The 14,549-nt window shown below is 39.8% G+C and overlaps 1 protein-coding gene and 1 long non-coding RNA gene across 2 annotated transcripts in view; one reads left to right on the forward strand and one right to left on the reverse strand.

Moving 5' to 3' along the window:
* Window positions 1-14,549, reverse strand: part of grk3 (G protein-coupled receptor kinase 3) — a 79,476-nt gene that overhangs the window by 6,247 nt on the left and 58,680 nt on the right. The window contains exons 12-17 of the mRNA XM_032570453.1: window positions 14,114-14,208; window positions 12,551-12,658; window positions 10,413-10,479; window positions 3,180-3,280; window positions 2,281-2,347; window positions 1,288-1,383 (exon numbers count right to left, since the gene is read on the reverse strand). Coding sequence (XP_032426344.1) covers window positions 1,288-1,383; window positions 2,281-2,347; window positions 3,180-3,280; window positions 10,413-10,479; window positions 12,551-12,658; window positions 14,114-14,208 — 534 coding nt within the window. The remainder of the gene's footprint in view (window positions 1-1,287; window positions 1,384-2,280; window positions 2,348-3,179; window positions 3,281-10,412; window positions 10,480-12,550; window positions 12,659-14,113; window positions 14,209-14,549) is intronic.
* Window positions 12,665-13,185, forward strand: LOC116724775 (uncharacterized). The gene is made up of 2 exons (XR_004340274.1): window positions 12,665-12,824; window positions 12,965-13,185. It is a non-coding gene; the product is annotated as an uncharacterized LOC116724775 (long non-coding RNA).

The raw sequence follows: 14,549 nt of genomic DNA on the forward strand, positions 1-14,549 counted from the left end.
AAAAACCTGATTTACTTCCTGCTGACTTAGCATTAAAGGTCATCACCACTGTTTTATTTATGATGGCACTTGACAATATGCAACGTCTGTTAATGGTTTCTCAATTGATGACTGTATGTTGATTGTATGACTTTATTTTTGTGTTTTTATGATGTAAAACACTTTGAACTGCTTTGTTGCTGAAATGTTCTATACAAATAAACTTGATTAAGTGATTGAGCTAATGACTGTTAGGTACTGCAGGTCTTCAAATGTAAAAAGTACATCATATTAAATCAGTCATTATTTATTATGGAGCTGAACTCTTTTCTTTGCTTAGAAAAATATGTTGTCTTTCATTTGGAGAATATGAAAATTATCTGATGAACAAAAAGTTTGAGATAAAAGGTTTTATATCTACTATTGTGGCAGCTCTTTACATGGCTCCCCACCCAGGGCGTCCTTCAATCTGGGGTCAACATTTGAAATAAACTTTCCCATCAGCGGTGCTCAGAAAGTCTTTACTAAGTGCTTGTTTGCATGTAAAGTCAATAGTGAAAGGGCGCCTCCTGGTGTTTGGAAAACAACCGCTGCGCATTAGGATGGCTGTCTGAAGAAGACTGACTCTACAATCTGACATACTTTGACTAACCCCATCTGAGCTGGATGATTCTACCCCGAACAAAGAGTTGTTCAAACACAAGTTGAAATTTAAATGAAGAATTTATAATTTGGTTGCCGTTTCCATTAGAACCCCCTCAAACAGAGAGAAGACTAAAGGACAAACATGAACTAAATCACTGGATTAATAGCTCATTTGTGAAATATTAGCATATTTATTAATTGGTAATATTAGTAATAAATATTTCTTACTACTACCAATTAAATGAAGTGATGTATACACTAATTCTTCTACAAAAGGATAATATGAACACTTCAGTCAGATAACGTTGAGCAGGTCATTTTCAGATTTCCACCAATTTTACACTGAAAATCTCGACTCTAAATCTTTCGTGTCTTTCTCAAAGTGACAGAACAGGTTATTTCTGGTAAGTTTCATGATTAGCAGCTCGCTAATGAATAAACTCTTTACTCCACCAGTTAATTGAGAACTCTTCAGGTTTCAGAGACCGTTGCATGTAGCAGTGGCTTTTTTTTTTTTTTCAACCTATCTGCTTCAGGTGAAGCTAGGAGGATGAGATTCTGAAACGTATAAGACGATGGGAGACTCAAAGTCCTGTCAGCAGCTGCAGTGGAAGATAAGAGGATTAGAAATGAGGCGTGCAGATGCTCCAGGAATTGTTTTACCTTGATGCCCTTGGTGTCCTCCTCATCAAATGAGCCGATGTCAAAAGCGTCCGCGGCATTCACCTCTCCTCTGGGCGGGATTAAAGGAGGGGGGTACTGCAGGGCAGAGAACAGAGGGACAACTGTCAGCTGAAACAATCACACAACGCTAAGAAAGACACAGAGAGAAAGAGGAACAACAAAGCCACAACTCTGTAGTGCTGTGGTAACCATAGAAACATCCACCTGACCAGATCTGAGCTACAAACGGAACATAAGAGTTGAGGCAATTTAGTGCGACTCCCTGAAAACCGAACAGAAACGATGCAGATGGACATGCTCCATCATTTTGGAAGGTTATCAGTCATTAGTAAAGCATTCAGTTCTTATGATCCTAAAATCTGGAGCAAACATCAAGAAAACTAAAAAAACCCACCAGTTTACAGCTGCCTTGGATTCATAATAACTGGAGCATTGATCAGTATATTTGATGTGAATTTGCTTGGTGAAATTTGACAGGATGTTATGTTAGCTGCTCATTTCATAATTGGTGTTTTTAATGATGCAAGGCATTTTGAACTGCTTTGTTGCTGAAATGTGCTATACAAATAAACTTGGCTTAATTTATATGTTCTTAAATAAAGAGTGTTAGTTACTAAATGTATTTTCTTCTATCAAAATGAAAGCAAAAACAAACAAAAAAAACTTGAAAATTATAATAGATAAGGTCACCAAATCCAGCAACTTTTGACTCAAACATGGCTAAATATGCCAAAGTCTTTCAAAAAAAAGTTTTTCTATTTGTTGCTAAGTTTTTTTATTTTTATTTATTATTATTATTTTTAGGAGAAAGTGCTTCCAACTTTGCAAGTTTGGCCCACAGAGTATAAAGTCTGGACACCTCTGGCCTAGATACACATTATGTCTGGACAAAATACCCAGAATCATAAAGCGCACATATATTTAGTGGGAATGAACCTGGGTCTCATCAGAAACATGACGGAGCTTACTCACCTTCTGCAGGTACACCTGCTGCCAGTCGATACCTTTGAAAAACTGGTGCTCCTTCACCTCTAGCGCTCTAGATGGGACACACAACAGATGCCTCATTTCAGCACAAGGTGGCAGTGTTGCCCACATTGCCGGTCTGTGACAGCTTAATCCGGTCTGTAAGAGGCCCTGATGTAAAATGACAGCACTGACTTCACCCATCACTCAGTGCACCACGACTCATCTACTCATCTCAGCGTTTCACAAAAGTGAGCACGCCCCTCACTGTTTGGTTAATATTTTAATCACATCTTTGATTTATCTTTGATAAGTTGTCTCAAAGATAAATCACTTTGATACAATGTAAACACAGCCATTCATGACTGAAATCTACTTACAAAAGATGCAACACAAAGTGATCGTCTTTTCCAAGCTTTCTGATTTTCTTCTATTGCCATGGTAACTACATCGACTCACTGACTTGCACACACCTTGGTGCAGCCAAATCTGCTGTTAATTGATGTATTGAAACTTGGCTGGATACAGCGAATAAAGGCAGACCTAGATAATGTTTTTATTGCTGAAAACAGAAAATATTTTTCAGTCTTTTTCAACCGAGTCCTTGAATGGCTTTAATTTAACAAAGAAAACATTTGAAGTTGTGGCTCTACATTCTGGTTCCTACAAAAAAACAGAAGTGAATATTTGTTTAATTAACATGGTTCATGTTTAGGTTATTACTGAATAGGGAAATAAAATGAACTTTTTTGTTGATTTTAGATTTCAACATGATATTTTCTGGTCCATCAGTATTTTTGAGCTGAAGGTTTTTGGCCCATGCGACAAAAAGGTTTTGACACCCCGGGCCCATCTAGATATAGCCGTTGATGTGAACAGACATTTCATGTGAGTGTTTGTCGTACCCCCGGCCCTGGCAACCGAGCCGCTTGGACACGTCTCTTTGGAGCAACCCCTCCAGCAGATCCTTGAGCTCTGGGGTGAACGAATCTGGGAGCTCCACATTCTGCAGGGAACAGACAGGAGACAGAAAGGCATGTCACAGTCGGACATTATGTCAAGATAAACCAGCATCATTTGCACCTATTACCATTTTTTGAGAAAAAAACATCAAGCCATCTGCTCTCAAGGAGACCTCAGTGTTCTTGAATAAATCTTTGCTACCTATACATACTGTCTTACATTAAATCAGGCTAAACTTCTCCTGTTGCAGGTCAATTGGGTAACTTTATTTCTAACAACTGGCACAATAGCAAGATTTTTTTTCTTTTTCTTTTTTTTATTGTATACAAATCTCCTCAGTACATTTTAAACTGCCCGTTAAGATTTCTCAAATGCTCCAGGTTTTCTTCCAGGTTGCTATGATTCTGGTCCGTTCCTCCAGGTTTCAAAGCCTCCTTGCGCTCTCAGGTTTTTGTCACTGGGACTGAGGTCAGGGCTTTCAGATGGACACTCCATAATATTAACTTTGCTGTCATTAATCCATTTTGTTATTTATTTGGTAGAACTTTCAGAGTTAGAATAGAATTCAACTTTATTGTCATTGCACTGTCACAAGTACAAGCAACGAGATGTAGTTTGCATCTATCCAGAAGTGCTCTACGAGATATAAATATTTATTTACAGATGTACAAAACCATGTATGTATGGACTATAAGGGGTTATAGCATTTAAGACCATTTTAAGACCTATATGTGCCTAAGGCCTTCTTAGACATGTCTGTATAAAAATTAATATCTCCTCCACATCGTTTAAAAAACGATCGTGAACACGGGATCAGTTTAAGAAAAGGTTTCATCCACATGAACCCGTCAAATCTGCCCCTCAGCGTTGTTTTAAACATGCCAAACCCATAAGGGCAGTGTAGCGCAATCCTAAAACAAGTATTTGTTGCAGACTGTAATGCACAAGACCCTCAATCTCCACTTTCCCATGAACACAAATAGAGTTTTCTCAAATCTCCACTTTGGTCAGAGTTTTTAGAAATAGTTGTTTTTATTGATATTAAACCTTTCAAAACACATTAAAATGTATCCATTTACCCAGATATCCAGCTGTGTGTGGAGTAGGCCTTAGCTTTATCTTCCTGTCTGATGTCCTGAGATGATCTCTGGGACACAGAACTGCTCTCCTTGGATAAAGATGGCTGAATAGTCCCAATTTATTCACTCTAGCTTGCAATTGAACAGATGACTGTGCTACCATCAGGCATCTGGAGATTGTGAACCTGAACCTGACTTGTGGTTCAGGTTCAGTTCTGATTTCAGTTCATTTTTCCATGATGTCACTCACAGAAGATGTTGCTTTCAAAAGACTAAACAACATTAGATTATCTCCTGGGATTGGCTAAATTGCTTCAGACGCACACCTAAGTGTACACACTTTGAAGAAAGAAAGATATTGTCAAAGAATATCTTTGTTAGCTTTAGTAATCCTGGCTGGCATAAAAAGAGGAAATGTTCCGATTTAATGTCACTGAGGGACAAAAAGGATATGCCTGTATGTAAATATCTGGTTTCAACTCAAACAGCTGTGCTTGTGTTTCTTTCATTGATTTTTGTCAACATCTTTCTTTATCCCACTTCGGGAGTCAGACAGGTGTTAGAGCAGAGTTAATCCTTCAGCCAGCATTACTGTGGATTATAAAGATGCAACAGTGGATTCCCAAAATCAAACGATAAATGGGATTACTGCAAAGTTCAAGCTGCATCTTCGTTCTAAACGGGACATTTGTTTGGACAGCCGTTATAACGGTATAAAGTTTCCATTTTAAAGAAATTAAACGGGCCGCTGAGTTGAGGTTGATCGACTGAGTTGTTCTTTACAGATGATGACGTCTTCACAAACCAAAATCCCCCATTTATGCTGACCACATCTCTGTGTTGATACTTGTAGGTTCTATGAATTATATACATGGATAAATGTCTTTGTTCTCTTTTTACTTTTTAAAATAAATGCTTCTTCTACAGAAAATGATTCATATAAAAACAATATGTCTAATCTGATTGACTTTAGTCTGTGATAGAGTAAACAATTACAACCATAGTGAAAGGCAATATTTTTTTGTTGTTGTTTTCTACAAAGATGCTTTAAATTAGTATTGACCAGTTTGTTGGTACCCTAAAGAAACTATTAGTGCTGCAGTTACATTCATGTTTCAAGTAGAGGTGAACTGATAAATCAGCCCTGAATTCCTTAAACTTGGGTTGAGAAACTGATTTTATCTGTCTCCACAAAGGTCTGAAAATCAGCAACTGACAAATTTTGCTGTGAAATAAGAAGGCTGACCGATAGACCCGCCCACAGCCATTACAGAGATAAACTTCCACTAGGTACATTTGTATTACCGTGTGCAGCATTCTGAGACCGGACCGGAGAAAGCAATGACTAGTTGTGTTTGAGGAGCTCAGAGAGACAATTCTAGATATCCATGTTAAAGGAAAGGGCAACAAGATCAACTTCAAGCAGCTTCATGTTTCTGTGGCCAAAGCTGCCAACAGGAGAATCAGGAGAAAGCAGCAAAACTCTCAAGGTTATAGTGGGAAACGTAACCCTACATTGATCAGGTGGATAGTGTGGATGGTGGAAGAAGAGCCAAGAAAACCATCCAAAACTAACCAGGTTCCTCTTGGTTAAGAAGAGCCTTAACAGGTTCCTCTCCTATGAGAAAAACAAAAATAAATTCAGACTGGAATTCATCTGAATGTGTGCTGATGGGCTCCACGGTCTCCCCAATGGTCAGTCCCATCCGCTCTATGAAATGATGTTTATAGCAGTACACCAGAACAACAGTGAGACACAGAAATCAAGTTGGGTTGGTTTGGGAGATGCTTTGCTGTATCTGGTGAGGGGAACCTTTGATCTGAACAGGGTCTAATTAAATCTCATCCAAGAGCCAAAACTATGTCCAGAGTCAAAAAGCTCAGTGTCAGTCACAGATTATGACCCAAAACCCACACACAGCTAAGAGCAGTCAAGAAGGGCTGAGAATGAATTATTACAGAACAGTTTGTTCTCTGCGATCTGCCCAGATCTGAATACTACTGAACATCTATGGCACGGTCTGGAGCTCCAGTCCTCACAGACAGCTGCATCCCTGGTGCCTTGCACCTAATAAATGGGCTGAATCATCAGCATAAAGTCCTGATATTGGCCTAATTATTTGGTCCAGGTGTGTCAAAGCAGAGCTGTGTAAATGTTACAGGACAGGAAGCTGGAGGGGCCCTAAACTGTGGGAAGTCCTAAAAACCCCTTGGTGGAGATGGCAACCCAGAAACCTGAAACGACCTGAGCAGTTTCTCCTGAAGAGTAAAACGACCAAATGTAGACGTCTCACTGTGAAGTACTGAGATCCCGAAGAAGGTGATGCCACTAAACATCTGAAGGGTCTAATCCTATTCATTTGTTTAATTATAGTATTTTTGGGCTACAAGTCACTGTTTTTTTTTTATAGTTTAGCTGGTCCTGAGATTTATAGTCCAGAGTGAGCATAAACACTCTGGACTGTTTTTTATTTCCTCTTCATGACCTCATTTTTGTTAATCCTTCCTGACGGACACGAATGAAGGGTCAAACTTTCTGGATATTAGCTGGCCGGAGTTGGAGAAACGACTCAACAATCAGATGATTGGATAATGTGCTGTGGTACAGTTACGTCTCCACGTCCCGGTAAAGGCCAGGGAGGTGGGCGTTGTTGGTACATCCGCCTCTCTGTCAGACTGGATTCACTGCAGGTGTCTCCGCTCCACTGTACACTTATACTCCGGAGGCGACAGAGTTCGGCAAATAAGCTACATAAAATAATTTACTGAATCAATTAAAAGTGAGGTTCTGATTTGTGTTGCTAATCGAATAAACAATAATTGTATGTTTGTATAATCACTCCTACTGACCACTAAAAGCTTTTTTCTCCCAGTGAGCACGCACAAAGTCACACACCGATAAGCAGATCTGTAGGCAACTTGGGGGCACATTGACATACGATGGAAGTAGATAAGAGCTACTCTTTGAGCCGATCGACCCTGCACAAACAGATGTTTATGTCAAAGAAGCTACAAAAACCAGAATACATGTCGCAGTCCCACAGACAAAAAGTGTCACTTATTTTCTTTCTGCACTGCTCTGAGCTGCAACCTGGTAGTGAGGAGCCAGATTGTCTCCTCCACCCAACAGTTCATCTGCAGCAGCGTGTTGGTCTGCTGCTGACAGCCTTTATCTGCCGTTTCATAGAGATGTTTGAGAGATCAGAGGTGCCAGCGTCCGGCACCTGCTCCATCCATCTCTGCCCAGGTCTCTGCTTCCTCTAAGTTCATGCAATCAGGTCATTCATCATGCTGAATAAACACAAACATGCATCAGGTTGGACGTTTAGAGCAGGACTGCAGTCTTTCACAGAGCCACTGCCAGGCATCTCTGTAACACACCCAGACTAGGATTAGAGGATAAACCAGATTAAGTGGCTGGATTCCAATCCTAATCTGGATTTATTGTGATATGAAAGATTAGACTTTCTCTGTTTAGAGACCTTGCTCTGCTAGAGAGAAGGGAAAGGGTGCAGCTCCCTCTTCCCATTCCTTACAAGTAACACAACTGTACTTAGACACTTGGATGAGTTGTATTTCAGATGCGCAGCAGCTGGCGCAGGCAGAGCTGCCGCGATGCTTTGACTCGTCAAGAGTTCAGTGTGAATGGAGAGGAGGAGGCAGGCCAGGATAGGTGGGCGAGAGCACATATGTCACAGTGTGGGCTCAATGGATGTCATTCATCCTGAGCGTGACCCGTGACATCAAAAAGGACCGGCAGCATATTCCTCTGAGAGGCTACACACACACACACGCATATTGTTCTTTAAATCATGGATGGTTGAGGATTTCTGCCAGTGAATCTGGCCAGTGATCGTTCATTAGCTGTGTTTTCATTACAAATGTGCACAAAACTTGGTCCATATTCCATTAATGCCGAAAAACACAATTACGCAACTGCTGTTTCCAATTAAATATCAATTAAAATGAGATGTGAATAAGTTCACGCATTAAGTCATGAAAATAGAGCCGCACCATGATCCATCCTATCACTTCCTGTCTTCTTCATCTTTTCCGCCAGCAGTAACATAAGGTTGATCATATGACTTGTGATGTGAAAAAGTGTTTCCATTGCAGTTTTGCACAACACACTAATTTCAATATAGCTGAAAAACCACCTCATCCTAGAGCAAAAACGTTTTTGAAATTGGTGCTTCCATTAAACAAATTTATTTTTGTAACCCATATTTACATAATTCTATGGTTAATGGAAAAGCAGAAAATAATGTTGCACACAATTCTTTTAAACAGGGTCTACAGCTGCAGTAAGGCTGCAGCTAACGATTATTTTATTAACTATTCTGATGATTCATCAATTAATCAGATAAAAAACTGCCACATTCTGCCAATTAACCACTTTTTATATATTTATACATTAAAATACAAACAATTCAATTCCTTTTTTAAATAACAGTGTCAAAAGAATGCAATAACAGCATTCGTTTAAAGAGCGCTTGATCATTTGTAGCAAAACATGCATCTGCAGATAAAAAATACTTCCATTATCAAAATATGAAAAGCTCAGCCCTTCCTGCTTAGCTTAACGTGAATACATATTAGTGCTTATCTGATGATATTTTTTTATTAATTTGATAGTAAAAGGTGCTTAGAGTGAAATTATTTTTTACTGGGTTTGAAACAGATAAAGCTAAAGCTGCCTCTTGAAGAGTTTTGGGTTGACCATATTCACACAAAAAGCAGCATTCAGTTTTAAAGCTGCACTAAACTGGAACAAACTTCCAGAAAACTGCAGAGGAGCCGAAACACAGAGTTCCTTTAAATTACTGCTAAAAACAACCCTGTTTAGAGTTGCCTTTAATTCATAAAAACTGGAACATGGATCCACATATTTGATATGTAATTGCTTGATTATTTTGACGATGGCATATGACAAAACAGGAAAAAAAATAAAAATTTTAGATTTCCCCTTTGAGTAAGATAAATCTAGAAGAAATGACACATTTGAGTCATTGTCCAAAATAACAGGTCTCATACGAGGAGACAAACGGAGCATGAGGAGCAGCTAATACTCAGACCCATCTGCCTCAATAGTCAAGGGGCAGGAAATGACGTCATACTGGAAGTGAACGAGTTCCAGCTGCGAGCGAGGCTGGGACTGAAATCTAGTTTGTTAAAAGACGACAAACCCTCAGCAGACTTCCTCTTTCTTCCACAGACGCCGCTCAGGTCAGGACGGGTCGCTGGACTTACTGTCCTTCAGATGTAACAAAAACTCCCAGAGAATCTCTGAATGTAGCATCGGTCCATGGGAAGGATTTGAACGCCACTCTTATGTTTGCTGTGCGTCTGTTATGTGTTTACACCTGTTCACACAGCAACACACTGGATGCCATATTAGCATCAAACAGCAGCATATATAAGGGAACAAATCATTTCGAAGTATTCCTTTGTGTTGAATTGAAAAAAAATGTGTAAATTTCACCAATTAAATTTTTCAATGTAAAGTGTCAAGTATAAAACCCTCATGCTTTATCACATTTTAACACGTTACAGCAAAAATAACATTTCTGATCATATTGTCAGTTTTGTTTTTAATGGTGAATCAAAATTCTAATGATTACTTTTTCACGATAAATGAAATGTTCCAGCCCATGTCTGTGGCTGGAACATGAGAGGCAGAATGCTAAGATTTGATGAAAAAGGGAACTTGGCCATATTTCTGTTAAAACCTTCATCTAGAGAAATAATGAGACACTTCAAAGCCATTAGGCCACTGTCACTCCCTGCACTGTCACTGTACCAATCATATTTGCACACTTCAGCTGCCATGGAGGCAGACGAAATGCCTCTGACCCAGTGAGAGAGTGCCATCCTCTCATGAGAAACACAGACGGATAACGGAAACATTTCTATCTGAAGGACAACCATCAACCTGGTTAAGGCTCCCTTGGAGTTTCCTCACATCGGTTGTTCAGAAGAGTCCAACAAAAAAAACATGCATTTAGAATTGAGCACAGACTCGTATCGCCTTCTGCGTTTATAGCGTGTTTACACAGAGGAGGTCTACTGTGTAATGAGGGGATATCTGCAGCTTACCATGGTCAGCGTCATGCGGTCTATCTCATGTTTATCTTTGGTCTTGTGCTGTCTGAAGGGGCTGTGCCTGAAGACGACAGAGAGGAGAGCCTGATGTTACCAGCTGGAGACGAGTGGAAATGGGAAGGAGGAGCGGAAGCGACTGGGAAGGGTGAAGATGGTTCAGGGTGAACAAATAGCTGTACACACACACACACACCCCCACACACAAAAAAAACACCGCCGACTCGGCTTCTTTTCAAAACATGTCATGCTCCGGCCCCCTTAGTTAAAATTTAAAACTGTGCTCAGAAAACTTCCAGCCCAATAATTCAGAAATGGTAATTTGAAGTGACCCAGATTTGACTGGGTCTAATTAGGATGCGGAGGAGGAGACAGTTCACATCCTGGAAGAAAACTTCACCATCACTCTCTCGCAACTCTCTTTTGTGTCACTTCTTTTGTTTTGCTGACTAATTGGAAGTATAATAATTATTGCAATCAACTTTAATGGCTTAGAAAATTATTTTATGACAAAAAAAAAAAAGGTATATTCACTGGATTTTTGCACCGGCACAGAATGATCAACTTATTTTAATGCATAGACGAAGCTGTGAAAGTTCTGAAATCAGTGTAAATGTAAGCAATAAAAGAGCAACACTTGTGCTTAAAATCACTGTCTTCTTGTGTTGCCAACGGTTACCTCTAAATAAAAGAGTGGAGTAATCATTGCTTAGGAGAAAGAAGACTTCACGTAGAAAAAGACTACTGCTAATAATGTTAGGCAACAAAGACCCATTTTCCTGATTAATGAGAACTTCAAGGTGCAGTAAAGAATGGTGTGTTCCATTTTTAGTCAGAAATTCAGACTTCCCAGACAAAAAAAAAAAAAAAAAAAATCAACTGCAACGACCCCAGTAGTTGGACTTCCCACTGGGAAAGTGGGAGCAATTCCGACTACCCTCAGTTACGTCTTCTAGGACCTTGAGTTTCAATATGGCCGCTCCTCGCATGGGAAAAATAAGAGAAGGCCACCTTAGTCCAGAGCTGCCTCTCATTTAAGAGGAGGCTTCCTCATAAATGTAGCCATGAGTTTAACAGATACAGGGTGGGATCAAGACAGTCTCCATCTTCTTCAGACAACCCAGGTACTTTTATGATCTGGGTATGTTACTGTGCCAACATGGTAAAGAACATTGACTTATAACTTATAACATCTTGGAACATCTATAACCAAGATGTTCTCAAAATTTTAACCCCACTGAGAACCTTTAGGCAAAAGCCAGCGAACTGCAGTCATCTCCAAGCACCAAGGAAATCAGAATGGACAATTTCTTTAGTGCTGTGTTAATTTTTTTAATTTGACAGGTTTACAGGAAGGTTTTATTTAAGGATTTTTGGTTTCTAGAAGTCTGGTAGGCAGGACACCTGTGGTTGCCTAGTGACTGTTAGTTTTTCATAAAATTTGGTGAATTACAGTAAATTTGTGATTTAGCTCTGGGGACAACACTCTTTTTTTCATGGTTTGGTGATCTATGCCTGATATTAAAATTTGTTTGATAATGTTAAACAGTGACAAAAAGCAAAAACAGCATAAAATAGAGTAGATACTTTTCCTTACTGCAAACTCCAAAGTTTTAAGTAATGACTATATCCTTTACATTCATATTCTAATAAAGAGTCATGTATCTAAAAACTATATTTTCCCCTCATACTGGAAACAGTCAGCTTCTCTCTCAGTCACACACAAACTCTTCTTCTTTAAGGACATGGATCCAAACATCAATGGAAATACACCTCACTCTCTCTCTCACACACACACACACCCCCACACACACACACACACACACCCACACACACACACACACACCCTTTACCTGGATTTTGGCCTGCTGGGACCAGACCTCTGGCATTTACACACTCTAGATCAAACACACGCACACACTCGCTCTCATATACAAACAAGATCAAACACACACCAAACAGAAGGCGGGCGGGTGAGAGGAACTCGGAGAGAAGGGGAAGTGAGCATATTCAAAGAGGCTCACACAGAGAGCCAGGAGAGGTTTCAAAGCGGACAGGACGTCAGGATGCGGAGGGAGTGGAGAGCACGGAAGAGGAGGAGGAGGAGAGCAGCGAGGAAAGCTGGAGCTTTTTACCCTCTGAGGAGTTTGAAGAGCATGCAGCCTAAAGAGAACCAGTCTGCGCTGCTGTCATACGCCGTTCCCTTCTGAAGGACCTCTGGAGCCATGTAGCCATGAGTTCCACTGTGACACACACACACACACACAGCGAGTTGGTGATTTACAGAGTAAGACAACCAAACAGGAGAGTGGAAAAATGTGACCGGATGTAAAACATTTCTAACAAATTGGTTTGAAAGGAAATGATTTAAACTCATTAACTGCTTCTACAAGAAGAAGAACAGAAACGGTGAGACATCTGCTATACATGCAAGTCCAACTGATGCTGTACAGAAATCAGCAGCTTGTTTTTATTTTTATTTGTGTCAATGCTTTAAAATACATTCCTAAAAATGTTGGATTCTTTTGCTGCTTCCTGAATTTCTGCAGATTACAAGATGGAGTCGGTTCATCTCCAGAACATATTAGTCACATCATCCCTGCAGGCGCATTTCATAATGAGTCTGACGAATAAACAACAGTTGCTGTTAGTGAATGATTCTCAAAAAGCTGGCTGAGATTTCTGGACTTTCTGACACTGCAAACCAGACGTCACAGCCTTCTCATCTCCAAAACCCCAAATCATTCCAAATAAAGGTTGTGGGTGGTAACAGGTGGTCTGTTTCTTAAATGCACATCTGACTTGTTTGAAAGAAATTTTTTTCTACCAAAAATACAGACAAAATAATGTCCAAGACATTTTTATTAACTTGATGTATATTAAAGTTAACTTAATTTGATCTTCCAAGTTCAAAAGTGGTCAAAAAATAATTTTAACACACTTCCCCTCATCACACCAGACATTTGACAAACAAAAATGTCCGTTGACACACCCACGGTGTGTTCCTAATTTCTTAAATTAATGGGAGGGTGTAAAAGTTACCAAAGTAATCATAATTCCAAGTACAAAAATGAACTACAGATTTTGTTTAAAAAATAACTCAAGTATATCTTAACTATCTAAAGAAGAAAACTGAATTGGCAGAAGTTATGATTTATAAAAATTCAACATAAATGGCCAGAACACCAGACATGTACGCATTGTTCCAAGAAGCATTTATAAAACTGAAGGTGGTATTTACAACAGACAGAAGTGTTTACAAATCCAGCTTAGAGCAGTGAAATGACCTGCATTTTATCACTCAATTCATTTTTAATCCAAATCTTTATTTATGGGTCATTTCTCTTAAATAAAACAGACTAAATTATCTCTCTGAACACAAACAACTGACAGGTCAAACAGAAAAAAAAAAATCTTTCTTTTCCATATTTATTACATTTTTCTTTTATATATAATTATTCCTCCATGTAAAAAAAAAACATTAAACCAGCTGCCGAGACCTTAAATATAAGCAGAAATCAGTATCAGCCAATAAAAACTAAAGGATCGTCACATCTTTGACGCTCTCTGCTCTGTGAAATGAGTGAAGCCGCCATTTTAAAACCACCAAAGCGACAAAGCCGCAGATAAAACATCTCTTATCAACCTTCTTCCTCCTAAGAAGTAAACGTTTGTGAGTGTGAGGCACTTGCACTTACACGCTAGCGTGGGGCTTCTTCTTGGAGAAGTCGCAGGCCAGGCCGAGGTCTGAGATCCGAACGTGGCCGTGTTCGTCCAAAAGGATGTTGGCCGGCTGACGGAGGACGACAACAAGCAGAGGTTACCACTTCACATTCTGAGCAGACGCAGACAGCAGAATACGGCCTCCTGTCCTGGTTTCCTTCTGTGACTCTCTCGCTCTTTTTCACTCTGCAGCGCTCGGTGTTGACGCATCATTCGGCTTGCACTCGACTGTTTATGGAAGCTCTGAAAATGTTCCCTGAACTCCTGCAAAATCTTGGCTATTGTTATGGCAACCCGTCCAAACAACAGAACCAGAGCTAAAACAGGGGAAAGGCTGAAAACAAGGATTTTCATGTGGATGGGTGTAGTTAAAGCTTGTTGTTCTGCTCTATGCAGTGGCAGCAGGTAGGG

This window comes from Xiphophorus hellerii, chromosome 8, assembly GCF_003331165.1.
Source record: "Xiphophorus hellerii strain 12219 chromosome 8, Xiphophorus_hellerii-4.1, whole genome shotgun sequence".
NCBI lineage: Eukaryota > Metazoa > Chordata > Actinopteri > Cyprinodontiformes > Poeciliidae > Xiphophorus > Xiphophorus hellerii.